We start from the raw sequence: 27,902 nt of genomic DNA, 5'->3' as shown, positions 1-27,902 counted from the left end.
GCTCCCAGGTCAAGGAGTCTACAGGTAATGCCAGTTATCTCTATGATCCACATACGTATTTATGAATCATTTCTAAGTCTGATGATTTTTATCTCATGAACTCCTAAAAATTGGTTTGATTACCTTCTAGCTGAGCATGAGACTGAAAAAATTAAAAATGCCCCTTTAACTAAAAAGAGAAGGCCCTGGCCGGTTGGCTCAGCGGTAGAGCGTCGGCCTAGCGTGCGGAGGACCCGGGTTCGATTCCCGGCCAGGGCACATAGGAGAAGCGCCCATTTGCTTCTCCACCCCTCCGCCGCGCTTTCCTCTCTGTCTCTCTCTTCCCCTCCCGCAGCCAAGGCTCCATTGGAGCAAAGATGGCCCGGGCGCTGGGCATGGCTCTGTGGCCTCTGCCTCAGGCGCTAGAGTGGCTCTGGTCGCAATATGGCGACGCCCAGGATGGGCAGAGCATCGCCCCCTGGGGGGCAGAGCACCGCCCCTGGTGGGCGTGCCGGGTGGATCCCGGTCGGGTGCATGCGGGAGTCTGTCTGACTGTCTATCCCCGTTTCCAGCTTCAGAAAAATGAAAAAAAAAAAAAAAAAAAAAAAAAAAAAAAGTAAAAAGAGATTATCTGTTCCCCATTCTTCTCTCCACTTATCTGAATCCACCATCCTCCCATCCTTCATGATCCTGAATTCCACTGGAATTCAGCTAGTTATATTACAACTTCCCTTTTCTAAATCAGGAAATTTTTTTAATTTTTAAGAGGATAATCCAGGAATACTCAAAAATATGTCTACTTTTTAAAAAAACAAAACATTCTTGAGCTTATAGCCACTCTGACGCTACAAGGTTAGGTGCAATATCCTAATCTAATGGAAATTTAATAGTTAATATAAATGCTATGTAAACTAAAAATAAATTACAAAAAAAGTGTGTTTCCATCCTTATATGCAAAGGATCTCTCATAATTCAATGAGTAACCCTGAAGAAAGTCATTAAGTTCTTACAATACTTTAAAAGCAAAAAGGACAAATTTTAAAACATTAGGAAACTTCTCCCAAAATATAAATCTAATTGTAATATAGAAAGAATAATTTTAAAATTCTTTAGTCAAATATAACTCATCCAATACCCTGAAATTGGGATTTTAATACTGAATCCTAATTTTAGATCACTATAACTTCCTTGAGGACAAAGCTATATTTATCCTTGCCTTTCCACAGCTACTTGCAGAGTCTCATACATAGCAGGTGTGCATAAATATCACTAAGGGAAAAGAATGAATGAATAGCTATAATCACTCCAGGATTTCAATTAAGTATGTAGAGCCACAACACTACTTCTGAAACACTGCTAAACATCACCATCTCACACAGCACAAGGCTCTGTATAGAAATTTTAAAAAAAGAGAGATGTGTGCCTTAGGGATGCTTTCAGTCTAAGGGAGTGTCTCCTGTTTCAAGAGAGAAAGGCATGAAAATGTTACTTTATATTAAAATGAAAGCAGAAAAGTGATATAAAATGAACTCTAACGGAAGTATTCAAAGTAATTTCCTTGAATACAAAATAACAAATGAAGGAAAATGATGTGAAGCAGCAGGATGTTCAAGATAGAAAGGATCGTGGCATAAGTGACCATTCTGAAGAGAACATCATCTAGGGTTGTAATTTATATTTTTTAAAAAGTAAAAATCAGGTCATATGGACAGGTTGAGAAAACTTCATAAAATTGAAAATTTTGTTCAACAAAGATGTTAGCAGATGGGATAAAACCTGAAGGGAAGGGGGGAGGGCGCTGTAGGGAGGGGGCTGGGAGATGTTGAGGGGAATAAGGGGGTGGGGGATGCGTTTGGGGCAACCCTAGAATCTATGTAAATACAATTTATTAAATTAAAAGAAAGATGTTAGCTTAGTTATGGATGATCTCAGTATAAGAGTTTAGCTGCAAAGAGAGACTTTCTGCTTAACAAGACATATCCTCCATACCACACTGCTGCAGAATATATCAAGTGAAATGGTTGAACAAAACATGAGGGAAATAAGCTACAATTAAATTTGGTGTTTTTTTGTTATGTTTTGTTTTTACAGAGACAGAGAGAGTCAGAGAGAGGGACAGATAGGGACAGACAGACAGGAAAGGAGAGAGATGAGAAGCATCAATCAGTTTTTCGTTGCAACACCTTAGTTGTTCACTGATTGCTTTCTCATATGTGCCTTGACCGTGGGCCTTCAGCAGACCAAGTAACCCCTTGCTCGAGCCAGAGACCTTGGGTCCAAGCTGGTGAGCTTTTTTTATGCTCAAACCAAATGAGCCCACGCTCAAGCTGGTGACCACGGGGTCTCGAACCTGGGTCCTCCGTATCCCCAGCCCAATGCTCTATCCATTGCGCCACCGCCTGGTCAGGCTACAATTAAGTTCTGTTTACTACAATATGCAAATTATACTACTTTCACATATAAAGAAAAAGCACAAAATCTGGATACCAATTTTGAAAATTATTTGTGTGGTGGAACCAAAACCCGAAAAATATCATTGCAGTTCAAATATTCAACCATTTTACAGGGTAATCCTCTAGCCTATTGTCAAAAACTTTGAAGTATATTTGTATTATACATAATACACATTAGGTTCAGAACTACAGAAGCTCTAATCAGCAGAAGACTCTCACATTTTTATTCAAATTAGTATGATATTTTAGATTAAATAACAGAAAATATAAAAACTAAAAGGACTAAAAATAACTCAAATGAAGAGTTAAGTACTTACCAATTTGGCCAGCCTTGACTTTAAAAGGAACATCCAGTTCACTCTACAGAAGGAAGAAAACAATTTAAAAGACATCTTAAATTAAGTTCCCTCCAAAATATCACCCCTGTATCATCAACTTATATACACAATCATCTCTAAGGAAAAATATAAAATAAATTTTCCATAATTAAATAACTCATGGGGGTGGGGGATGTAGAAGAGGGTACTGGTGATGGGAAGAGAGAAGATTTCCGGTGGTGAACATGCAATACAATATACAGATGAAATATTATACAATTATACACCTGAAACCTATGTGATTTTATTACTTAATGTCACCCCAATCAATTCAATAAAAAGGAAAAAAAAGAAATGCCAATAGAAAGAATAGAAAGGGGTGGACTTGAAGATTGATGTAGTAAAGATTAAATTTCTTAGCTGGGGATAAACAGTCTGGACAAGGCAAGTATATACTTGATTTCCTTATATTGAATAAAAAGAAATTATGTAGCCTGGCCAGGTGGTGGCGCAGCGGATAGAGCATTGGACTGGGATGCTGAGGACCCAGGTTTGAAACCCTGACGTCGCCAGCTTGAGCACAGGCTCATCTGGTTTGAGTAAAGCTCACCAGCTTGGACCCAAGGTCGCTGGCTCAAGCAAGGGGTTACTCGGTCTGCTGTAAGCCCCACGGTCAAGGCACATATGAGAAAGCAATCAATGAACAACTAAAGTGCCACAATGAAATTGATAATTCTCATCTCTCTCCTTTCCTGTCTGTCTGTCCCTATCCACCTTCTCTCTGACTCTCGCTCTGTGTCCAAAAAAGAAAAAGAAAAAAGAAATTATGTAAAACAAGCAAAAAATAAGTCACAAAGGATTTTTTTCGGCTGAAACAGAGTTCTTATTAAACTTTGAGCTTAAAAAAGAATTCATGAGAAAAGCATAATTATATATAGAAACAACAGAAAAGAAGTTTGTAGTCAAAGAAAGTAATTGGGTAAAACCAGCTGTTTTAATAAACCAAACCAGGGGAAATGAAAATTCAATAAACTTTTAATGTAATAGATGAACACTGTTAGAAATATTAGAATAAGGGAGAAAAAAAGAGTTCTTTCAGGTAAATAAGCTGAAGATAATAACTAAACAATTCCCTCTCAAGTAACAGATCTGGTATATGAATAGACAAGTGAAATAAGCCAGCCAGAGAAAGAGAAGTACCACTTGATTTCACTCATTTGTGGAATTTAATGAGCAAAATGAACTAACAAGCAAAACAAAAACAGACTTATACTTAGAGAACAGTCTGACAGCTGTGGGGAAGAAGGGGTGTGAAAGGATAGAGCAAAAAGAAAAAAACTCATGGACACAGAAAACAGTTTAGAGATAAAAGCGAGAGGAGAATGTGGAAGAATGCATAGGAGTGATAAATGGTGATAGACAAAGACTTAACTTGGGGGGAGTGAACACACAACATGGTATACACAGATGTGTTGTAGAATTGGGCACCTGAAATCTATACTGCTCACAAAAATTAGGGGATATTTCTTTTTTTTTTTTTTTTTTTTTCCTGAAGCTGGAAACGGGGAGGCAGTCAGACAGACTCCTGCATGCGCCCGACCGGGATCCACCCGGCATGCCCACCAGGGGGCGATGCTCTGCCCCTCCGGGCCATCGCTCTGTCACGACCAGAGCCACTCTAGCGCCTGGGGCAGAGGCCAAGGAGCCATACCCAGCGCCCGGGCCATCTTTTGCTCCAATGGAGCCTCAGCTGTGGGAGGGGAAGAGAGAGACAGAGAGGAAGGAGAGGGGGAGGGGTGGAGCAGATGGGCGCCTCTCCTGTGTGCCCTGGCCGGAATCGAACCCGGGACTTCCGCAAGCCAGGCCGACGCTCTACCACTGAGCCAACCGGCCAGGGCGGGGATATTTCAAAGTGAATATAAAGTGATAAAATATCCCCTAGTTTTTGTGAGCAGTATATATAATTATGTTAACCAGTGTCACCCCAATTAAAAAAAAAAATCTTTAAAAAGGCAGGTTCCCATCCTAGCTGGCTGGCTCAGCGGTAGAGCGTTGACCTGGCGTGTGGAAGTCCCGGGTTCGATTCCCGGCCAGGGCACACAGGAGAAGCGCCCATCTGCTTCTCCATCCCTCCCCCTCTCCTTCCTCTCTGTCTCTCTCTTCCCCTCCCGCAGCTGGGGCTCCATTGGAGCGAAGATGGCCCGGGTGCTGGGGATGGCTCCATGGCCTCCACCTCAGGTGCTAGAATGGCTCCGGTTGCAACAGAGCAACGCCCCAGATGGGCAGAGCATCACCCCCTGGTGGGGATGCCCAGTGGATCCCAGTTGGGTGCATGCGGGAGTCTATCTGACTGCTTCCCCACTTCTCACTTTGGAAAAATACAAAAAAAAAAAAAAAAGGCAGATTCCCAACAAAATATTTACCAAATTAGCATCTACTTTAAATTACTGACAATTACCAATCAATAATAAACTTTCACTTTCTAGATTCCAAATCACTAGAACATAGAAATAACTTTTTTTAAGCAGACTACTAAACAATAACTGATATTCACAATGATCACTTAAGTCTTTAGAATTACAAATTGAACCAATAAGAGTAGCCTTTCTGATAGGTAAGCTTCAGAATGTATATATTAACACTACCCAAATCTGACAATAAAATATAGTACTTTAGATAACAATTAACTAAAATAATCAATTTACCTGATTTCTGATTACTTAAGAATTTTAGGTGAACAGGAATGGAAGAAAATACAAATAGCTTTCGATAAAGTCTTTTTTATTTTTTACCAAAAAAAAGAAATCCTCACTGATGATAAAAGAACGGCTCTACCCTCAGGGAGTAGAGGGGATAAGTTCATATTTGATCTTCCTGAAATAATTCCTCACACAAAATGAGTGAAAAGAACCCATATTAAAGGAAAACCTCACTAACCTGATTTAATTACAATTTAAATTAATGGAAGCTATAATTTAGAAAATCCTTTTTACATTTAATTAAAATCAAAATTCAAATTGGGCTAACACAGTTCATAAAAATTCTATGTATGTTAGATATATATACTGTCACAACTCTATTTATACTTATTTCCTTCTAAAATAAATTCAGAAAATTAGCTTTATTCCAGTCTCTAGCAATAGAATCTTAAATCTAAATTTTGGGATAAATTATAAAAAGTTGAAGCACCTACATAAAGAGAGGGGAAGAAAATTTAAATATTCTGAATGCCCACTACTTGCCAGGCTCTACTTGTCATCTTATCTAAGCCACAAAGGCAGAGAGATATTATATTGCTTGTATTATTAATTCCACTTAAAAGATGATTAAACTAGTGCTCAAAAAAACTGAGAAACTTGCCAAAAGACACACAGCTGGTAAAAGGCAGAGCTAGCACTCAAACCCAGTTCTTCCAGACTACAAGGTCCATGCCCTTTCCACTACGTCAAACAAAATCAAATGTTACTTTTTAACAAAATTGGCTTCCAAGACCAGTCATGGGAGCATTTCATATATAATGCTCTCCCTAATAACACAGTTCAAGGAGAAATTCAACCAGAAGTCAAAGATAGGGTTTTAAAACATACGATAGGTTAATTCGAGATATATCCTATTAATTAAAGAATAAAATCATTCTTAAGTGATGTTTTGTTTTGTTTTTTGTTTTTGAGAGAGACAGGAACATGGAGCTGCTCCTATATGTGCCCTGACTGAGGAATCTAACCAGCAACCTCTGTGCTCTGGGACAACACTCCAATCAACAAGCTATCTGCCCAGGGCTTTCTTAAGTGACATTATAAACTCAAATTAAGTCTAGTACATTGGTGAAAGCTTAACAGGGGATGAAGGATTGAGAGAATGAGAACAGTGTTGTTTTGTAAATGACACAAACTACTTTCTAGAACTAGAATAAGAAAAAATCTCTTTTACCTCTTAATATTATCATAATATTATAAGGCTGGACTTTCAATATAGTTCCAAAAATACGATTATTCATCAGATAAATTGTTAAAATCAAGCCTTATCTGAAAAATATGTAAAGATAATTCTAAAGAAAACTTTTTCAGTAAGATAAATGCCTCCTACAAGGCTATACAGTTAAATTAGGTCAAGAAAAACATTTTATTTCTAAGAGATAATATTTTGATCATCAGGAAAAAAATTCTAAACCTTTAATCTCAGATTTTTCTACAGCAAATAGTTAAACAAGTAATCCTTCTTTGAGTGACTCAAACCCTTTATCTGGTACCTGGTACCAGATACATACTAACCATGGGTTTCTAAGAACTTCCCCAATTAAATGAGTAATCAATATAGTTAAAAAAAACTTACCAGAGCATTCTCTTTTATCTGCAGATTATCTAAAGCCACATTACCTTTAAAAAAAAGAAAAATATAAATTTAATATACCAGTAAGTAAAACCTGTCATATTACAATACTGAATGAACACTATGCTAAGTGCTAAGAAGGCATCGGTGAGCAAAGCAATTATCAAGAACCTTAAAAGCTAGTGGCATAGCCTGACCAGGCGGTGGTGCAGTAGATAAGAGGATCAGCCTGGGACGCAGAGGACCCAAGCTGGAAACCATAAAGTCACTGGCTTAAGCATGGGGTCACTGGCACGGCTGGAGACGCCACCCCACCCCTCCATCAAGGCATATATGAGAAAGCAATCAATGAACAACCAAGGTGCCACAAAAAAGAATTGATGCTTCTCATCCTTCCTGTCTGTCCTTATCTGTCCCTCTCTCTGTCTTTGTTTCCCATTAAAAAATAAAAAAGCTTTTGGCACAAAAGATTTGCTATATATGAACAAGAATTACTGGTTGTAGCATACTTTAGATTAGCCCAATGCAGAAGAAATTACAAAATATTTAAACTGCCTAACCTTTAAATATACAATGAGAAAGAACTTGGAGACTTTTAGACTAAAGAACTTTTAGAACATTTTGAATGGTTAAGTCAAAATCTCAAAACAAGGACATAAAGAGATGACTAGAACAGATCAATTACCCTGTAATTTAGGGTTCTTTATTATGTTGCCAATGAATATTTTCTATAGGAGTATGATTTTAATCTTTTAAAACTCCAAATATCTTACCTTCCCAGTGATTAGTGTTTATGGTTCTAACATTCTTGAACCCAACTTTTCTTGTTATCTATTCAGGTGTTAAGTAATAAAAATTAAAGCGATAACGATACTGTCACATGACTCAAACTTTAAACACTGCACCTCTATTTGTTGATATTGATACTTAAATATTCTTGCTTTTATAAAAACTTAAGCAAAATAAAGTTTTCATTTCACTTAAATCTCTAAAGATTAATAAAACTATAGTTTCAACATTAAATGCAATCATAAATTCTTCGGTTATACATTTTCTCACTCACTCATGACACATTTTTGAAAAAATAGTATTCTTCCTATGTTCTCCAAAAATATTTTTTATGCAGAATGTTTACTGAAGCACACTTTTAATTAGGGAAAGACAAAAACAACCAAAATAGTTCATAACATGCCACTACTTAAAGTTTTCACATAAATATTTTTCAATTAAGTAATTTTTTCCTCATATTTTATAGTGAATTAAAAGGGTATTTAATCTTATTTATTGCATTGTTAAAAATTTGTTTTTTGCCAGACTACAGGTTTATCCAAACAAACACTTATTAAGCACCTACTGAGTTAGGTGCTAGAGAGTGATGACTAGAACAACATCCCTTCTATTGAGGAGCTCAAAGCCTAGCAAAAGAGACTTATTTTCTAAAATTCTGTAAATATTCTATTGACATTACAAAAGAAGAGTATACAGGATGCAAAGGAGGAACTACTTTGCTCTGCCTAGTGAGATTAAAAACTTCACACAAAAGTTTAGACTAGAAAGCTAAAGAAATATTTACCAGGTGGATAAGAAAAGAGGGCAAATAGACATCCATGAGTAAGACACATTTTAGAAATCACAAGTGGTTTGATGTAGCTGGAGGATAGGAGAAAAAAATAAGAGATAAAGTCAGAAAGGCTAGCAGAGAACAGACAAACAGTTTTTAGGATGAAAAGTTCAGACTGGTCACAACAGAAAGATGAAATATGTAAAACTGAGATGACAAAATCAGAACTGTTTTAGAACCATTGCTCTAGTATCCTCAGAAATAAGCATAAACTGTCCAAATAATTTAGCTACCAGGATATTGCAATATTGATTATAATAGCAGAGGCCCTGGCTGGTTGGCTCAGTGGTAGAGCGTCGGTCTGGCGTACACAAGTCCCAGGTTTGATTCCCAGCCAGGGCACACAGGAGAAGCACCCATCTGCTTCTCCACCCCTCCCCCTCTCCTATCTCTCTGTCTCTCTCTTCCCCTCCCGCAGCAAGGCTCCATTGGAGCAAAGATGGCCCGGGCACTGGGGATCGCTCCTTGGCCTCTGCCCCAGGCGCTAGAGTGGCTCTGGTCGCGACATAGCGACGCCCCCGGGGGGCAGAGCATCGCCCCCTGGTGGGTAGAGCGTCGGCCCCTGGTGGGCGTGCCGGGTGGATCCCAGTGGGGCGCATGCGGGAGTCTGTCTGACTGTCTATCCCCGTTTCCAGCTTCAGAAAGATACAAAAAAAAAAAAAAGAAAAAAAAAAGCAGGGAGGAAGGGAGAGAGGGCCTAAAGAACTAAATGTGTAGGAAGGTTTAAATTATAATAAATCTATAAGAGAAAAAAAATAGACAAACATGGAAAAACATTCACAAAACACTTTTTTTAAAAAGGTTAAAGAATGCCCACATAAATCCAATTTAAAAATCATACGTGTACACATACACAGAAAACAGACAACTGCAAGACTATACAACATAATAATCAGTGTTTATTTCCATACAATAAGGTTTGTTTTCTGTGTATACATATTTAAATTTTTCTAAAATAAATTGTTGAAAACTGCAATAAAAGGAGAGAATACGAAAATACTACAGCATTATAATAAGAGGAAAGGAAAAGAATACAGGCAGTCAGGTAGCTACTATAACACACTGAAGAGAAATTAAAACCTGAATAGGCATTAACTTCACGTCGAAAAGGTAGAGTCAAGTAAAATGGTTTTTTGGAAGAACTGACTAAGATGTAATCACTCATCAAATGCAGGGATAATAAAGTAGTCATGGAAAATGAACATGTGTTTGGGAATTGGGGAAAATAATCTTTAAGAAGTATCCTATGTACAAAAACTATATAGAGTAGAAAAATATTTCTGGATTTAATTCTCTCAGCCAATCAATTATAAAAAATTACAATTAGGAACTCTATTCAAATCAAAAGAAGGATTCTACATAGATGTTAATACATATTTGAAGCAATCCAAACTATAGTAGTTTAACAAGATCTTCTACCCATATAGAGACTTGCAAACTTGCTCATAAATTTTGACTTCTCTCCCCAGTGATACTCAACTAGGGGGTCAGATGTCACTGCGAGTGCACAGAGGTAATCTGCATCACATATGAAGTATTTCTTTTAACAACTGTTAGGGCACTAACATAATTTGTATAAAAACACAAATGAAGTGGGCTGTTTCTACTAAGGTAGCACTTTGATTCTTTAATGACTATATGGCATTTAAGATGTGGAATACTGAAAACTACCAATGTGTCTAACAGTTAAACAAGTATATTTAGAAAGACAATCAAAATGATAATATTGCTAGAAGGTAGGATTTAAGAATTTTTTAATGTTTTTCAGTATTTTCTAGTTTTTATAATAATCAGATATTATATTTATGTTAAAATTATTATACAAATTATAATAATGGGAAAACAAAACAAAGGTAAATTCTAATGTCAATATGACCTCAATGTTTTATATAAATTGCTTCTATATCTAATATTTACCTTATCAACAGACATATTTAAAAACATCTATTTCTCCTACTTAGCATCTAGCAAACAAATGTATACTTCCCCTCTGACAAATGTGAATGTTATCTAACACACAGTAAATATAATAATGAAATAAGAACGATAAGTTTGAAAACTTATTTGCACTGAAGGAGGAGCCACTAGTCCTAATACAAAGAAAAGGGGAGGAATAGCAGCATGTTTCTTCAGATTAACAGCAGGGTAAAAGTGCATTCATTCATTAAACCATTAGATGTGTGCCTTATCTAGGTGAGGTACTGCACTAACAAGTATTCTTCCACTAAAGTACATGCTTTTTCTGCAGATACATTTGTAGAAATCTCACTAGTTATCCTATGAATATCAGTTAAAATAAAAGTAATTTATAAGCCTAAAATTAAATATCCTTCCTAAATATCACCATTTTACATTTAACTGAATACTGAGGGAAAGGTAAAGATTTAGTTTTCCATTTCTATATCAAGAGAACATAATAATTTCATATACACGCAACTAACTTTACTGCTATAGTCAGATTACCTAAAAACATACAAAGGCCCTGGGAAGTTCCTGAAAACCTGGAGAAAGGGTAAATATTTGTATCTAATCTTTAAAAAAAAATAAGGGGTAGGGGAGAATGACTACTAATTAGAGATGGATAAACTTAATTCTGCCAGTAAGGAAGGTACTTAAAACCAAACAGTCAAGTGTGTCTAATCACATAATGTTCATAAGAGACCAAGGTAACAACAAAGTTCCACGAAGTAATTTCCTTCTGTGAGGGGCTGAAAAGGCAGGATGAGAGTAAACAATTAAGTGTAGTCTGTGTTTCAGAAGAGAAGACTTCCGAATTTGACCCTATATGATTCTCAGTAGTAAACTAGAAACATTTTTGGATGAGACCCATGGCTAGAGAGTCAAACATCAAGATTCAAAACTATTCTTGAAGAATATTTTATGTACCTCAGAAGGGTAAATACTAGATCAAAATTTATCTAACAATCTTTACTAAAGAACCAAAAGATGGAAATAAACGTAAATCCATTAAATTAGCTAATAACACCAAGGTAAACAGAGTTGGAGTCATCTCAAAAAATATAATAGAAAAAGAAATGTTTCCTAAATTATAGAAAACAACCAAGTTAGTTTACTTATTAATAAAAATCAAATGGTACTGGAATAATATGGAACAAGCCTACCTAAGTCCAAGAATGGCTTTTAAAACACTTAACAGTCAAGCTTGACCACGTGGTGGCGCAGTGGATAGAGTGCCGACCTGGGATGCAGAGGACCCAGGTTCGAAACCCCGAGGTCACCAGCTGGAGTGCGGGCTCACCAGCTTGAGTGTGGGGCTGCTGGCTTGGCTGGAGCCCTCCAGGTCAAGGTACATAAGAGAAAGCAATCAATGAACAACAAAAGTGCTTCAATGAAGAACTGAAGTTTCTCATCTCTCCTTCCTGTCTGTCTGTGCCTATGCGTCCCACTCTTTGTCTCTCTCTCGCTAAGAAAAAACAAAACAAAAAAAAAACACTTAATAGTCTAAAAAATAAATCAGTGGTTTTCAACTGGTATGTCACAAGAATTTTTAAATACCTGACTATTTAGTCAGGGGCACTAACCTTTTCCCTTAGATTATCAAATTAAAAAATGACAACAGACAACACAACAAGAGCTGTCCCGTGAGAATGAATTAAAGTTATACCTATTCGTCAGTAGGCAAAAAATAAATTTTTTGGTGTGCCGCAGAATTTTAGTAATTAGTTTATGTGTGCCATGAGATGAAAAAGATTGAAAATCGCTAAAATAAATTTGTGTTGATGTTAAATATGTTCATTCAGAAATAATCTTTCTGCACTTTCAGAGTTTTAGCTACACCTTTCTCATGGCACTGAACACAAAACTATATATATATATATATATATATATATATATATTTATATAAATTCTCAACCTGTAATTCTCAATTTATAAACTCCCAATTCTCCTCATACTACATGCTCAATAAATACTGACTTAATTGATTTAGAATGCATATTATACTGGGATAGAAACAACTATAAAAAACAAAAACCTTTATATTTTATGAAACACTCTCAGATCCATTATATTACTTGATCCTCACAGCCTCTTGGTGAAGGAGGCAAGGACATGTACACAAAGCAAAAGAAACTGAGGCTTAGGAAGGTTAAGCAACTGATCTAAGATGCTATGTCAACCTTGTAAGTGGTAGAGCAAGGGCTCAAATCTTCTGTTTCTCAATGCTGTGTTCAGAAAATAACACTATCTAGACCAGGGGTCGGGAATCTTTTTGGCTGAGAGAGCCATGAATGCCACATATTTTAAAATGTAATTCGATGAGAGCCATACAACGACCCGTGTACGTTACACATTATCCAATAAAAATTTGGTGTTGTCCCTTTTGAGGGTCACCAGATGGGAGCGGGGTTGGGGGCAGTGGTGGGATTCAAATAATTTAAAAACCGGTTCTCTGCCATAATGACTGTTTTAAGTATAAAAAAAAGATATACTAAAAGGTAGTTTATTATTTCATGCATTTAATACTTAAATAAGAATAAAAGAGGTACACAAAACTAGAGTATATGAGCTTTAAAATTTTAATAAAAAATAGTTAACAAAACCTGACAAAAAACAATAAAACTGTTATTTAAGATATTTCCATATTGCTTTATAAAATCTTTTTAGGATCCTAATGTGTTAACTCATGTAAATGTTAAGGCATAGGTAATTAAACCTCTATAAGTAAGACTGGTTTGACTAGGTTCAAAGGTATAATGAGTTTTATGAAATGAATAAACAAATTATTACAAGCATAGTTCCATCAAACATTTTCTCCTATGGATGGAATGAATATTACTATGGGTGCTTAGAATATGCTGTTGCACAGATGAACATTAAAAAAAGTAAGGAATGTAAATTTGTGATTTCCACATTGGGCAGCTGCCCACCTTAGAAAGAACCCTGATTACAAGTGCTATTTTAACAATCAGTTCACAGAACTCAACTAAAAATTAGGTATCGGTTCTGCCAAACCAATGCAAACTGACTGAATCCCACCACTGGTTGGGGAGACAGGTGAACAAGGTGAATGGATTAAGAAATACAAATTGGCCTGACCAGTGGCAGTACAGTGGATTAAGCATTGGCTCAAGACACTGAGGGTTCCCGTTCAAAACCCTGAGGTCACCAGCTAGAACATGGGCTTGTCAGCACAGTGTAGGGTCGTCAACTTGAGGACAGGATCATCAACATGTTCCCAAAGTCACTGGTCTTAAGCCAAAAGGTTGCTAGCTTGAAACCAAAAGGTTTCTGGCTAAAGCCCAATGTCAATGGCTTAAATAATAGGTGGTCATTGGCTCCGCTCAAGCCATGTATGAGAAGCAATCAATAAACAACTAAGTGCAGCAACTTCAAGTTGATGCTTCTCCTCCCCCTCTCTTTCTCTTCCTGTCTCTTTCTCCCTTAAAAAAAAATAAAAAGTACAAATTGGTAGTTACGTAAGAGTCATGGGGATATAAAGTACAACATAGGGAATATAATCAATAATATTCCAATAGCCTGACCTGTGGTGGCGCAGTTGGTAAAGCATTGACCTGGAATGCTGAGGTCGCCAGTTCAAAACCCCAGGCCTGCCTGGTCAATGCACATATGAGAAGCAACTACTATGAGTTGATGCTTCCTGTTCCTCCCCTGTTCCTCTATGTCCTCTTTCTAAAAATCAATAAATAAAATATTTAAAAAATAACAATAATAACATTTCAATAACTACATACATTGGTATAAGTCTTATCAGGATAATCACTTAGTAAGTTATATAATGTCTAATCACTGGGTTGTACACCTGAAACTGATACAATAGAATATTGTATGTCAACTGAAATTGAAAAATGAAAATAATTAAAAGTAAAATCTACATTTTTCCAAAAACAAAAGATAGAAATTCATAAGTTATGATTTATAATTATTTAAGACCATAAAGATCTATAAAACCTAATCTCTCCTCACTAATATATGAAGAAATTAAAGCCTAAAAAAATTAGGTGTTTATACCTGTGGTGGCAAAATGGATAAAGCATTAACCTAGAAATGATGAGGTCACCAGGTCAAAACCCTGGGCTTGCCTGGTCAAAGCACATACAAGAAGCAACTATTATGAGCTGATGCTCCCCTTCAATCCACCACCTTTCTCTCTCTCTCTCTCTCTCCTCTCTGTAAAATCAATAAATAAAATCTTTAAGAAAAAAAAGGAAGGGAGGGAGAAGGAGGGAGAGAGAGGGGGAATAAGAAAGGGAGAGAGAGGGAATAGGGAGGAAGGGGGAGGGAGAAGGGGAGAGAGGGAAGAAGGAAATAAATTAGGTGTCTCATCCAAAATTATACAATTAACTTGTGGCAGTGCTGAGAGCAGAGGTGGATTAAGGTTGGTTGAGGCCCTGGGCGCAGAAAATATTGGGCTCTTTAAGAGAGAGAGAAGGGGGGAGCTAAGGGGAACTCGGGCATGGGGAAAGATATATTCAGTGGGACACCTTAATCTATGTAAACACAATGAATTAAAATCATAAATTAAAATTTTTAAAAATAATTTTGAGGAAAAAAGAGACAGGAAAAATAAAAATACATTAACCGTATTTTTAAATAAATAAAAAATATTATGTACTATTAATGTTAAAATTGTACATATAAAACCAAACTTGGGGTCATTAGAAAAAAGTGTAAAGTTGGGGTTTTGCGGGGCCCTTCAGAAGTCGGGACCCAGGGCACTCGCCCACTGCACCCGCCATTAAATCCACCTCTAAGAATCAGAACCTATGTTTCCTGATTCCCTGAGCAATGTTCCTAATATAAAACACAGAAATTAATCCAAAGCTGTGATTAACCCTTTGAGTATGTAAGTCCTCATGCCTCCTGACCATCATTTAAAATAAATCGAGTATGATCAATTTATTTTAAAAATGTGTCAGGCAACATTAAAAAAAAAGGCAAATATATGTTCTTGTTTCCATAAACTGGTTATCAAACAAACATGATTTTAAGTTAATAAAACTGGCCCTGGCCGGTTGGCTCAGCGGTAGAGCGTCGGCCTGGCGTGTGGGGGACCCGGGTTCGATTCCCGGCCAGGGCACATAGGAGAAGCGCCCATTTGCTTCTCCACCCCCCCCCCCTCCTTCCTCTCTGTCTCTCTCTTCCCCTCCCGCAGCCAAGGCTCCATTGGAGCAAGGATGGCCCGGGCGCTGGGGATGGCTCCTTGGCCTCTGCCCCAGGCGCTAGAGTGGCTCTGATCGCGGCAGAGCATCGCCCCCTGGTGGGCAGAGCATCGCCCCTGGTGGGCATGCCGGGTGGAGGGCGCATGCGGGAGTCTGTCTGACTGTCTCTCCCCGTTTCTAGCTTCAGAAAAACACACACACAAAAAAAAAGTTAATAAAACTAACTGGAACTAATTTCATTTTTTGAAAAAAAACTCACTCCTGGGGTCAGCAAGCATAAAAAAACTCACAATTCAAAGGGTTTAAAAAAAAAAATGAACCAAAAAACAAAAATGCTATGCCCCAGGCCATGAAACAAACTTTGTATATTGTAAAATAATAAAAATGTTTGTATTTATTCTTTAAGATTTACTTTACATATCTATAACGTAAGCACTCATTTATTTAAAAGTATAGCAAAATACTCAGGCACTCATTTTCAAAGAAGTGAGCTAAAGTAAATGAATGGTTGGTGTTTTGAGCATAAATCAAGTTACTTTAATAACTAATGTTTTAGCAAATAGTGAAGAAAATATAAAGTGATTCATTTCAATTGAATATAGCTCTTCAACTCAAATTAATCAATCTGGACGCCTTTTAATATGAGTTCACAGTGACTTTGTCTTGGGAGGGAAAAGCAGGAGGGAGAGGAAACAATCAACTCTTACTCTTTCCACTTCCCTACTGAAACAGGAAGTCCTGGCAAAGAAAGCTGGAAATCTGCCATATTACCACTATCTCCCTTTCAAGTACACTTCAGGGATCCCATAGTAGTGAGTAATGTGGCAGAGCTTCCTAGCAGAATGGTTACCACAGTACCAACTTCCAGTTTTATTTCTAGAAAAGGAGTGAATTTTACATTTTTGATGCTATTTAAAGATGTGGAAAGGTGTTTTGTTTTGTTTTTCTTTTTTTTTTTTTTCTTCTTTTCCAAGTAAGAGGAGAGGAGATAGAGAGGCAGACTCCCACACGCGCCCTGACGGGGATCCACTCCGCAACCCTAGTCTGGGGCCATCTGGGGCCATTATCACAAGCTAGCTAATTTTGGTACCTGAGGAGAAGGCTCCAGTGAGGCAGCCTCAGCGTCTGAGGCAATGCACTCAAACCAATCGAGCCATGGCTGCGGGAGAAGAGAAAAAGAGAGAGAAGGGGGAAAGGGAGGGGTGGAGAAGCAGGTGGGCGCTTCTCCTGGGTGCCCTGACTGATAATTGAACCAGGACATCCAAATGCCAAGCCAGTGCTCTACCACTAAGCCAACCAGCCAGGACAGAAAAGTTTTCAATTTAAATTTTTAAGCATTGCTTTAATTAATGATAGCTGAACCTAAACATATTATAATATTAAATTTTTTATTGTGTATTTCACATCTAGACTAGCTAATATGAAATGTGGTTTTCACTACACCAAATGTTGGCTGGGAGGAAAGAATTAAAAAATATTCCTCTACAAGTTTAGAAATACCTAGAAATGCTGTTTTATGTGTCAAGGTAAAAAGAAGCAAAAAGGTCTGTCTGCATTTGCTTGCATTCTCAAGATCCCTACAACTACCTATTAAGACAATGTAATGAATCAGATTTGGATCCACAAACATCAGCAAAAGACTGGTTTCATTTATGTTATATATATTTCAGGACTGTGGCCTTTGCTCGCCAGAATTGAGTGAAGAACAAAGAGGATCATTTTTATCATAAAGGCAGAGCAAGTAGCAGTACGACTTATCTATGGAAGGAGCACAAGCTGCTCTGGCCCTGTTCAAATCACACAAGTTTAAAGCCAGAAAAGATGACTCTGAATAATCCTCTCATTTACAGGTAAGAAACAAGTTGTCACTGTTAAGTAATTTTCCGAAAGCCACACACCTAGGCAGTAATCACAGACAGAATTAGATCCCAGGTTTCCTCCTTCCTTATGCTGCTCTGCTCCAACAAAATCTGGCAGCTGATGGAGACATGTCGGGTGCTGAGGTGAAGGGACAGTAACAGTAATCAGCACCGGCTCAGCCGGGTTTGCCGAACTACAAACTGAGGGTATTCCACCTGGCTCCTACTCCTGGTCACCTTACATCCAACACATCACAGCCTCTAAGTGCAGTATATTCTACTTGGCAAATGGAAACAAGAGTAGCAGAATTCTGAATGGAGGATTTTCCTGACTTTCCAATCACTTTGAAAAACCAAATTAACAAAGGTTCTTCATATCAAACACTACTACTTAAACCAAATTGCAAAAGATCTGGCATTTCAACATACCTTGTCAAAAGGTTGTTACTCTTAAAACAATTATATCCTGGAAACACCTCAAATGGCCAAAGGCTATGCAATTTATTTCCTGGTAGCACTTTGTGGAGAACAAAAACCTAGATAAACCTTCCTACCTGCCGAGGCAGCACTATGCCCACCAGGTACTTTTCTGAACCTTTGAAAAACCTGACTAACAAACTAACTAGCAGGTAATGTAAGTATTCTGAGTGTAAACTCAAATGCAAATAGGTTTTGTTTCTTTTAAGAAATTCGTTTGGAAAATGAGAAATGTTTACCTATGTAGTGAGCTTTACACAAAATTATTACACTATAGAATATGAATACCCACCTGACCTGTGGTGGCACAGCGGATAAAGCTGTGACCTGGAACACTGAGGACTAGGTTCAAGACTCTGGGCTTGCCCAGTCAAGTCACAGATGGAATTTGATGCTTCTTGCTCCTCCTCCCCCCTTCTCCCTCCTTTTCTCTCTCTCTCTCTCTCTCTAAAATAAATAAAGTCTTAAAAAATATATATGAAAACCCTAAAATCTGAAGTCTAGAAGAAACATACAAAAATAAAGTCAAACACTGCTGCCTGACCAGGAGGTGGCGCAGTGGATAGAGCATCGGACTGGGACCCGGAGGACCTAGGTTCAAAACCCCAAAGTTGCTGGCTGGAGCGTGGGCTCATCTGGTTTGAGCAAGGCTCACCAGCTTGAGCCCAAGGTCTGGCTTGAGCACAGGGTCACTCAGTCTGCTGTAGGCCCCCAGTCAAGACATTTGAGAAAGCAATCAATGAACAACTAAGGTACCACAATGAAGAATTGATGCTTCTCATCTTTCTCCCTTCCTGTCTGTCCCTACCTGTCCCCGTCTCTGTCTGTTACTTGTCACACACACACAAAAAAGTAAAACAATGCACGCTGTCTTCCATCACTCAGCTAGGTTTGTTTATCATCAGTATTAACAGTTTAATAACTATAATCATATACAAAAGATTTTCAAATTCTTTATCTCACAAAGTTATATCTCCATTTCACAGATAAGAAAACTGAAATGTAAAGAATGCTTCTCCAATTTAAAGGCAACATCTGTATAATACTTCCTGATTCTAGACATTCAAATAATTATCTCCATCCTTCTCACTCTACAACTTTTTATCCACATGCCTGTATGACTGTATATACATAGCACAGTGATAGCACTGCGACTGGCTCGCCTTGAAAGCTGGAAAGCCCACTAGTGGGCGGGAGAACCAGGTTGACCAGCACTGCAAAAGTGGGTGGTTTTTATAAAAAGGTTCGCTATCACGGACATAGCACAATCTTTTTCAAATTATGTTAACATTTTTATTCTTAAAATTACTTTCTGGTATCATCCAAGCAAAGATTATGCCTTTTAAACATGATTATCTTTCAGTCATTTCTTAAGACATTTATTTCTTTCTTATAAATTTCATGAGACATATACTGCCTCTAAGTTCTTTTTTACTTCTTTCTACAACTTGTTCAGCAACCTGAGGTCTTCTATAAATGCAGAAGACAACCTCAATATTTTCCTTAAGACTGCAGTTTCTCAAAGGACATTTTCCGCTGAATAATTCTTTGTCCTGGGATCTAATTCTTTGTCCTGGGATCTACCCTCTAGATACCAGTAGCACACTTTTGCCCTTTATTGTGACAACCAAAAATGTCTCAGACATTGCCTAATTTATTCTTGGGGCAAAGCCATCCCTGGCTGAAAATCACTGCCTTGGCCTTCCTAGTCAAATACTCCACTGAAGAAGCATCAACTTAGTTTTGGTATCCAAAGAATATTAATATCAGCTGTATGAAGTTTTCCAGGTTGAATTCTTCCTTTATTCAAGATGTTAAAATCTAACATTAAAAAAACTGAAAAAGCCTAATTTTGTGACATATAAACCTTATTTGCTAAAGCAAACAGTTCTCAAATAAGATTATTGTTGTAGTAATGTTATAGTAATTAAATATATAGAAATATAAAAAATATGGAAGATATATAAAGTTAATTAAGATATAATATTAAAATTAAGGAAATTAAACAAAGTTATGCCATCTGGATAGGAATAAACATAGTGTGTGCAGATGTGATAAACAGACTCTGACTTTCAAGCAGGGCCCAGTTAGTGTGTGTGAAGTTACACATAGATAAGAAGTGGCTTGATGTCATAACTCTGTAAATTAACATAAACAAGAAGCTTCCCTAGGAACATCTTAAAAGTGGCTTGATGTAACATTTCAGTAGATCAGGGGTCCCCAAACTTTTTACAGAGGGGGCCAGTTCACTGTCCCTCAGACCGTTGGAGGGCCAGACTATAAAAAAAATTATGAACAAATCCCTATGCACACTGCACATATCTTATTTTAAAGTAAAAAAACAAAACGGGAACAAATACAGTATTTAAAATAAAGAACAAGTAAATTTAAATCAACAAACTGACCAGTATTTCATTGGGAACTATAGGCCTGCTTTTAGCTAATGAAATGGTCAATGTCTGGTTCCATATTTGTCACTGCTAGCCATATCAAGTGATATGACGTGCTTCCAGAGCCGTGAGGCGTGCGTCCTGCGTCACCGGAAGTAGTACTGTACGTGAGTGACGCCGTACTTTGCGGTGCCACCACATACAGTACTCCTCTCACTGACCACCAATGAAAGAGGTATCCCTTCCAGAAGTGCGGGGGGGGGGGCAGATAAATGGATTCAGGGGGCCGCATGTGGCCCGCGGGCCCGTAGTTTGGGGACCCCTGCAGTAGATTAACATAAAAAGGGCTCCCTGCAAGGAACTCCCAAAAAAGTGGTTTGAAGTGATAATCCTGCAGATTGACACCTGTTAGAAGGTGTTAGCCAGAAAATGTACTAAAGCTGAGGGCCCCCTGCTGAGGTAGTCGCCCAGACTCCAACATGAACATGAACTGTCTCCACACCGCTCTGAGTTCTGACTAAAGACAGCCAAGAGGAACACGCCGAACACGCTGATGGGCCCCCGTAAGCTGTACCCAGGCACGCCAAAAGGATTTGTAATAAATTGCCATGTGATTCTTGCAACTAACTTGTGTGTCCGTTGTGTTTTTCCTCCGGTGGCAGTTGGTGTTATCACTGATCAGTAGCATCCTCATAGCAGCCTCAAGAGTAGTCTCGAAGAGGCTGCAGCCCTGCTGATAAGCAGGAGTGTCCCACTGCACTGGGAAGTCGAATCAGGGATGCCTGATCAACGTGGAGCTTGGGCTCTACTGGGACAACTATATAAAAACTTCAGTTTGGATGTTTGGATGTATAAAGATCAGCTATTTTATTAAATTGACTTAATATTCCTTCTTAGTTACCATAAAAAGCTTAAGATAAATTTCAATAATATCTCAAAGACCAGAAATAGCCAACTCACATATTCTGCCCTTCTATTTTAATGGGAGAATTAGTGTTATAAATAAAATAGTCTGAGCAATAACTGTAAAAGCTCATGACTTCTAGCTTCCTTTATAACAACCATAAAAATAAAAAAGCAACAAAACATTACAGAAGTGGGCTGATAAAGCTGAGGGAATTCCCTGAATGGACTTCCACTGGATGCAATTCCTCAAAGAAAAAAGGGGGGGGGGGGGCTCAGGCCTTTATAAAGTTGATGTTGGCCACTAGCAGAATACCGTATTCTAAAAAGAAGAAAATGAGATGAAAGGAAAGTCGCTTTTCCTATATTTCACCAAAAAGGAGTAAATGAAATAAAATTGCGGCATTTTCATTTTAATTGTGAAAAAGTTCAAAATCCTTTGGCAAATTTTCACAGGAAAAACATTTACATTAGAATTACAGAATATTAGCACTGAAAGGACCCTTAGATGTTACCTACTCCAATCCCTAATTTTAAAGAAAAAAAAAGAGAAACAAGATTTGGTAGGGAGGTAATCTTCTAATGTATCCAAAAACTTTATTGCTTTAAAAATATTGTCTGAGGTAAACAGGGCACAATATTGTGGAAGTAATTTTGAGTATCACATTACCTGGCATGATTTTTGTCTATTAAAGTTTTAAGATGAAGAAATGAAGGCCAAGTAAAGTATATAAATGGCTTGTCCAACACAACCACCTAGAATCCAGGTTTACTAAATGCTAGCCCAGTGTCTTTTCAGATTTCAAATAACATACACAAACTAGAAGGAATAATTTGTATTATTAGACAGTATTCTAAAGAAACACTTTGTCCCTGAGGAAGGCATTGGATGTATAATTCCTTAAGTGTCTCCTTCCTTACTTATTAGGACATGTGAACCAAACACTACTGTTGAGCAAGCCATACAAACCAATCAAATGATCAGGAACTATTAAAAGCAGGCTGCTCCACACTTATGGCAGCACTCAGTAAATGATTCTATTAACAACACTGCCCAATATGGTTCACATATGTAATTACAGCTGACCCTTGAAAAAGGCAGGATTTTAAAAATCCGAGTATAGCCTGACCAGGTGGTGGCACAGTGGATAGAGCAGGGGTCAGAAAACTTTTTGGCTGAGAGAGCCATGAACACCACATATTTTAAAATGTAATTCCGTGAGAGCCATACAATGACCCGTGTACTTTATGCATTACTCAATAAAAATTTGGTGTTGTCCCGGAGGACAGCTGTGATTGGCTCCAGCCACCCACAACCATGAACTTGAACAGTAGGAAATGAATGGATTGTAATACATGAGAATGTTTTATATTTTTAACGTTATTTGTTTATTAAAGATTTGTCTATGAACCAGATGCAGCCATCAAAAGAGCCACATCTGGCTCGCAAGCCATAGGTTCCCGACCCCTGGGATAGAGTGTAGGACTGGGACGCAGAGAACCCAGATTCGAAATCCAAAGTCAACGGATTGAGCTTTGGCTCATCTGGTTTGAGCACAGCTCACCAGGTTGAAGCGAAGGTCGCTGGCTTGAACAAGGGGTCACTCGGTCTGCTGTAGTCTCCCCCCCTGGGGTCAAGGCAGATATGAGAAAGCAATCAATGAAAAGTTATGGTGCTATAACGAAGAATTGATGCTTCTCATCTCTCTCCCTTCCTGTCTGTCCCTCTGTCTCTATCACAAAAAAAAAAAAAATCCGAGTATAAGGGGACCCACAAAGTTCAAACACACTCAAGATTCAACTGTATCAATTTTAGGAGCCAGTTTAACATAAAAAGAAACACGGAGAATAAATGTAACGTATTTAATCCAATATAATAAAATACTATTATTTCAACATGTAATCAACATAAAAACTTATAAACTACATTCTTATTTTCAAAACTTGTGTATTTTATACTTATAGCATGTCTCCATTCGCACTAAACATATTTCAAGTGCTCAAAGGCCACAGTCGATTTTCTCACTGAATTAAAAGAAATTCTTTGATTTTCCTCCATATCTGACAAAAATCGCCAAGTCTTTTGTAGAATTAGAAAGTATCCTCAATGTTTCCAAAGCTTGACGCGTAATTAGTGCAAAAATTATGCTTTTTAAAGAGGATATAAGCATACTCCTACTGTCCACTTCAATACACTTAACGCCTAAAAAGAAAAGCTGGTGTAAATTTTTGGGCTTGCACCTAATTAATGAGGATGCTGGTCGTGGCTTGAATTCCTTCCTATTGCTCCAAAACAAAACTGAAACTCTTCTTGTTAAGGGAAATGCAAAAACGTAAAAAAGAAATCGCTGTCTCCGAATCTGACAATATTGGGTAAGAAGCCCTCTGAACCCGCCTTTCGCAATGCTCTTCCCTGGCCATCCCTTCCCAAAGCCTGCAATCCTATGGAACGAAACCAGCTCCTGGTCGCTATTAAATGCCGGAGATTAACTGCGAAAGGCAATTTTCCTTCTTTTCATTGATGCCACTTTATTTGAGCGTGTGCGACCACGCAACCATCCTCACTCCACGAGGTGCCGGAGCTGTAGAGCCAAACAGGGCGCGCCGAGGGCTGAGCAGGGGCCTCCCAGGGTATGCAGGGCGGGACAGAGCAGGGGCCTGGGCCTCAGGGACCCGGCTGCGCGAGCGCGACCGCGCGCATCTCCCTATCCGGGCTGGTCCGCCAGGACCTAAGGGAGGCAGAGGTGGGCACAGGCCTCCGGGCGCCGCGCACCTGCCGCCGGGGAGGGGGAGCCCCGCCGGGCGCGCTGGCGGGAGGCGGGGTCTCGGGCGGCTCAGGGAGCAGGGCCGGGGCTGCAGCTGGGGCCAGGAGCCCGCAGCGTGGGCCCTCAGCCCCCCGGCCGCGCCCTCTCGCTTACCGCCCCAGATCCCCAGCTTCAGCTGGGACTTGTTCAGGTTCTCCACATAGTCCCCCAGGAAGCGGTTCAGCAGGTCCGCGACCACCGACTCCAGCACCATGGTGGGACTCAGGCTGCGGGAGAAGGCGGAGCCGGAACGGCAGGGCGCAGCGGAGGGCGGTGACCCGCACGACGAATGACAGCCCCTCGGGCGCCGGCCCGCCCCCGCGCTGCGCGTGACCCTGACTGTGCGCAGGCGCGCCGCCGCCGCCGCCGCCGGGACCCGAGGTGCGTGGACCCCGCCCCAAGCTCACACCGCCTGGTGCAGTTGCACCCCCTGCCAGCGGAGGGCGGGCGGAGGGGCGGAGGGGAAGCTGGCCTTCGGTCTGCCTAGGCAGCGATCCCCGGCGGCTGTACCGGAGGAGAAGGATATTAATTAAAGGCGGGGCAAGAGTTACTGAGCACAGGCACATCTATGTGGCAGCCCCGCTTGGCCGCCTTCGCCTTCCATTGACTTCGAGTCTGCGGAGAACTCAACTATGTAGGGGAGAAGCAGCTGCGACCGGCCTGATGCCACCCGACGGGCGCGGCGCTTCCCAGACCTGGCGTCCATGCTGAGCACCTCCTAAGCAACCACCCCTTCAGGTGGGAAATAGGAGGCTCTGCACCTTTGTTCCACTACATACCAAGTCCGGCAGGGGCAAGGTCTCCCCTTTTTTGCTTCCTGAAAATACTCTTTAATAATTTAAAAGTGAGAGGTGTATCATAAAATGGCAAATAAAGTGGGAACTGAATATGCATTTCTTAACTCATTCTTTTACAACCTTCTGTGTTTGTTTGATTTGCTTTTAATTAACTCAGTTTTGGGGGGGGGGGTTGTTTGGTTTTTTTTTTGAGAGACAGGAAGGGAGAAAGATGAGAAGCATCAATTGAAATCTGCAGCACTTTATTCATTGATTGCTTCTCATATATGCCTGGGGCGGGGGTCCAGCTAAGCTAGTAACCTCTTGCTCAAGCCAACAACCTTAGTTTATCGACCTCACTAAGAAAACAAAGAACAAAACTGGTATTTCATTCATTCAAGGACTGTCAATGTTATTGAAACCCATTGACAAACCAATTCTTTTTAAAGATCTGGACTTTTTTTTCTAAAATATATTTTAAAAGGCTGTGGAGATACAGTAAACAAGTAAATATCAAACATAATAGGTTATTTGTAGTCCCTAGCATTTAGTAACTGCTTTGCTATACAACCGCTGAAAAATTATGTTAATTGTTCTTAAACAACCACTGTAAGACTGAGTGTGGCCTCCCAAAATGTATATGTTGAAATCCTTACCCTCAATATGATGGTATTAGGAGATGGGGTCATTAGGAGGAAATTGGGTAATTAGGCAGAGCCCTGGTAAAGGGAAAATACCCTAAATTGGGTAATTAGGCAGAGCCCTGGTAAAGGGAAAATACCCTAATAAAAGAGACTCCAGAGAGGTCCTTCCCCTGTCTGCCATATGAAGAGATAGCAAAAAGACCACAATCTATGAACCAGGAAGTAGGGCCTCACCTGACTGAACTGGCTGGCACCTTGACCTTGGTCCTTCCAGCCTCCAGAACTGTGAGAGATAAATCTGCATTGTTTTTAAATCTCCCAGTCTATCATACTTTGTTATAGCAGCCTGAAAGGACTAAGACAGGATCAAAAAGAAAAAATATATTAAATTCAAAATCTACTGGAAAAGAACCAAAAAATTAAATTTATGTAATTGCTGTTATGGAAATAAAAGAACCAATATTAACCAGTAGTATCAATACTCACCTTTATCCTCACTCCTACACACAGAAAAGGAATTTTTTTTTTTTAGAGAGAGAGAGAGAAAGAGAGGGACAGACAGGAAGGGAGAAAGATGAGAAGCATCAGTTCTTCATGGCCACATCTTAGTTGTTCATTGATTGCTCTCTCATAGGTATCTTGACAGGAGAGGAGGCGTAGTTCCAGCTGAACCAGTGACCCCTTGCTCAAGCCAGTGACCTCCAGGCTCAAGCCAGCAACCATGCAGTCATGTCTATGATCCCACGCTCAAGCTGGTAATCCTATGTTCAAGTTGTATGAGCCTGCATTCAAGCTGGCGACTTAGAGGTTTCTAACCTGGGTCCTCCGCATCCCAGGCCAGTGTTCTATCCACTGTGCCACTTCCTGGTCAGACAGAAAATGAATTCTGAACCATTCGCGTTTTCTAGCTCAGTCACCCTGGACAAAATACCTACAAGGCACTTTGCAAGTCTTTCTTTCACCATCCACAACCAATTAACAGCTAAACCTGTCCATTTTGCTTTTGCCATATTTCCTAAATTCTCTTTATATCTCACCTGGATCATGGAATCACTTTCTATTGGCTTCCTGGCCTTCAGTTTTTCCCTTCTCCATCCATCTGCACATTGCCACTGGAGCTGTCTTCCCAAAGCACTGGTGAGCTCAAGTTACTCACTTGATCAAAAATATCCAGTAACTTCACAGTGTTCAGAAAGCCCTCCTCAACCTGTCCTCAAGCTGTTCCTGATCCAACCCCCTCTTCCAACAGTCCCTCTCTCCTATACACTCCCACCAACTATGCACTGAGGGGAATGCAAAACAAAAATATTAAGTAATGATTGGGACTTAATCAGGCTCATCATAAAAAGTTTAGAAACAATGTATTAATAACAAAGATGAAATAAAAGATGCCACAGGCAGAATAGCAAGGTCAAGTGAATGGAACAGAGGTAGGATCTGGTTGGAAAAGAGGACAATACTAATAATAATTCCTTACATTTCTATGATACTTTATACTTTTGAAAGAATAATGCATATGGGTACTTTTATATGCATTATTCCATTTTATTAATATTTCTTCAGTTATACCTCATGAACTATTATGCCATTGTATGCCAAGGTGTGCACTTCTGTGTAATCCTCACAAAAGAGCTGAGAGGTAAGTAATGCAGGTAGTAGTACTGTCCCCATTTTACAGGAAAATTAAGTTCAGAAATATTAAGTAATTTATCCAGAATTAGACAGCAAGTATGCTGCTCATAAAAATTAGGGGATATTTTATCGCTTCATAGTCATTTTGAAATATTCCCTAATTTTTGTGAGCAATATATTAATTTTCTCCCATTCCCTGAGCACTGTAATCCTTTTCTCTTTCAATAATTACAGTTCAATCACCACTAGGCTAGTAGTACTTCTTGGAGATCTTACTTTGAAAGGTTAATAACAGAAGAGAAAAATCTCAGGGTGGAAAATGCAGCGCAAAATTGTCAGTATAAATAATGCTATTACCATATAGTATTAAAAACTTTTAAGTATGTTTTGAGGGATTGTTTAATGCCCCAAATCTTCCATACTTCTTAAAGAAGAAATTTACAGTCCTTATCCAAAACAAAGTATAATGTCAAGAAACACCACTAGTACTCTAATGTAGAGCCCAGTAACCAAAGGAATTTGGATACAGAAGTTATCTAAAGAAAAGAAACATTCTAGTAATTATAGTTCTTAGAT

The 27,902-nt window shown here is 39.1% G+C and overlaps 1 protein-coding gene across 4 annotated transcripts in view; it reads right to left on the bottom strand.

Annotated features, from left to right (window-relative positions):
• Nucleotides 1–25,089, bottom strand: part of VPS13C (vacuolar protein sorting 13 homolog C) — a 214,651-nt gene extending 189,562 nt beyond the window's left edge. For 3 of the 4 annotated variants that reach the window (XM_066342851.1, XM_066342853.1, XM_066342854.1), the window contains exons 1-3: nucleotides 24,389–25,088; nucleotides 7,082–7,125; nucleotides 2,750–2,792 (exon numbers count right to left, since the gene is read on the bottom strand). In XM_066342851.1, the coding sequence (XP_066198948.1) occupies nucleotides 2,750–2,792; nucleotides 7,082–7,125; nucleotides 24,389–24,488 (187 nt within the window). In that variant the 5' untranslated portion in view covers nucleotides 24,489–25,088. Of the gene's footprint in view, nucleotides 1–2,749; nucleotides 2,793–7,081; nucleotides 7,126–24,388 lie in introns of all 4 variants that reach the window. The other variant, XM_066342855.1, reaches the window with a different exon arrangement.
• Nucleotides 25,090–27,902: the final 2,813 nt, after the last annotated feature.

The sequence above is a fragment of the Saccopteryx leptura genome, chromosome 6, assembly GCF_036850995.1.
Source record: "Saccopteryx leptura isolate mSacLep1 chromosome 6, mSacLep1_pri_phased_curated, whole genome shotgun sequence".
NCBI lineage: Eukaryota > Metazoa > Chordata > Mammalia > Chiroptera > Emballonuridae > Saccopteryx > Saccopteryx leptura.
Note: the sequence above shows the minus strand (reverse complement) of the source record. Positions and strands in the feature narration are given on the sequence as shown.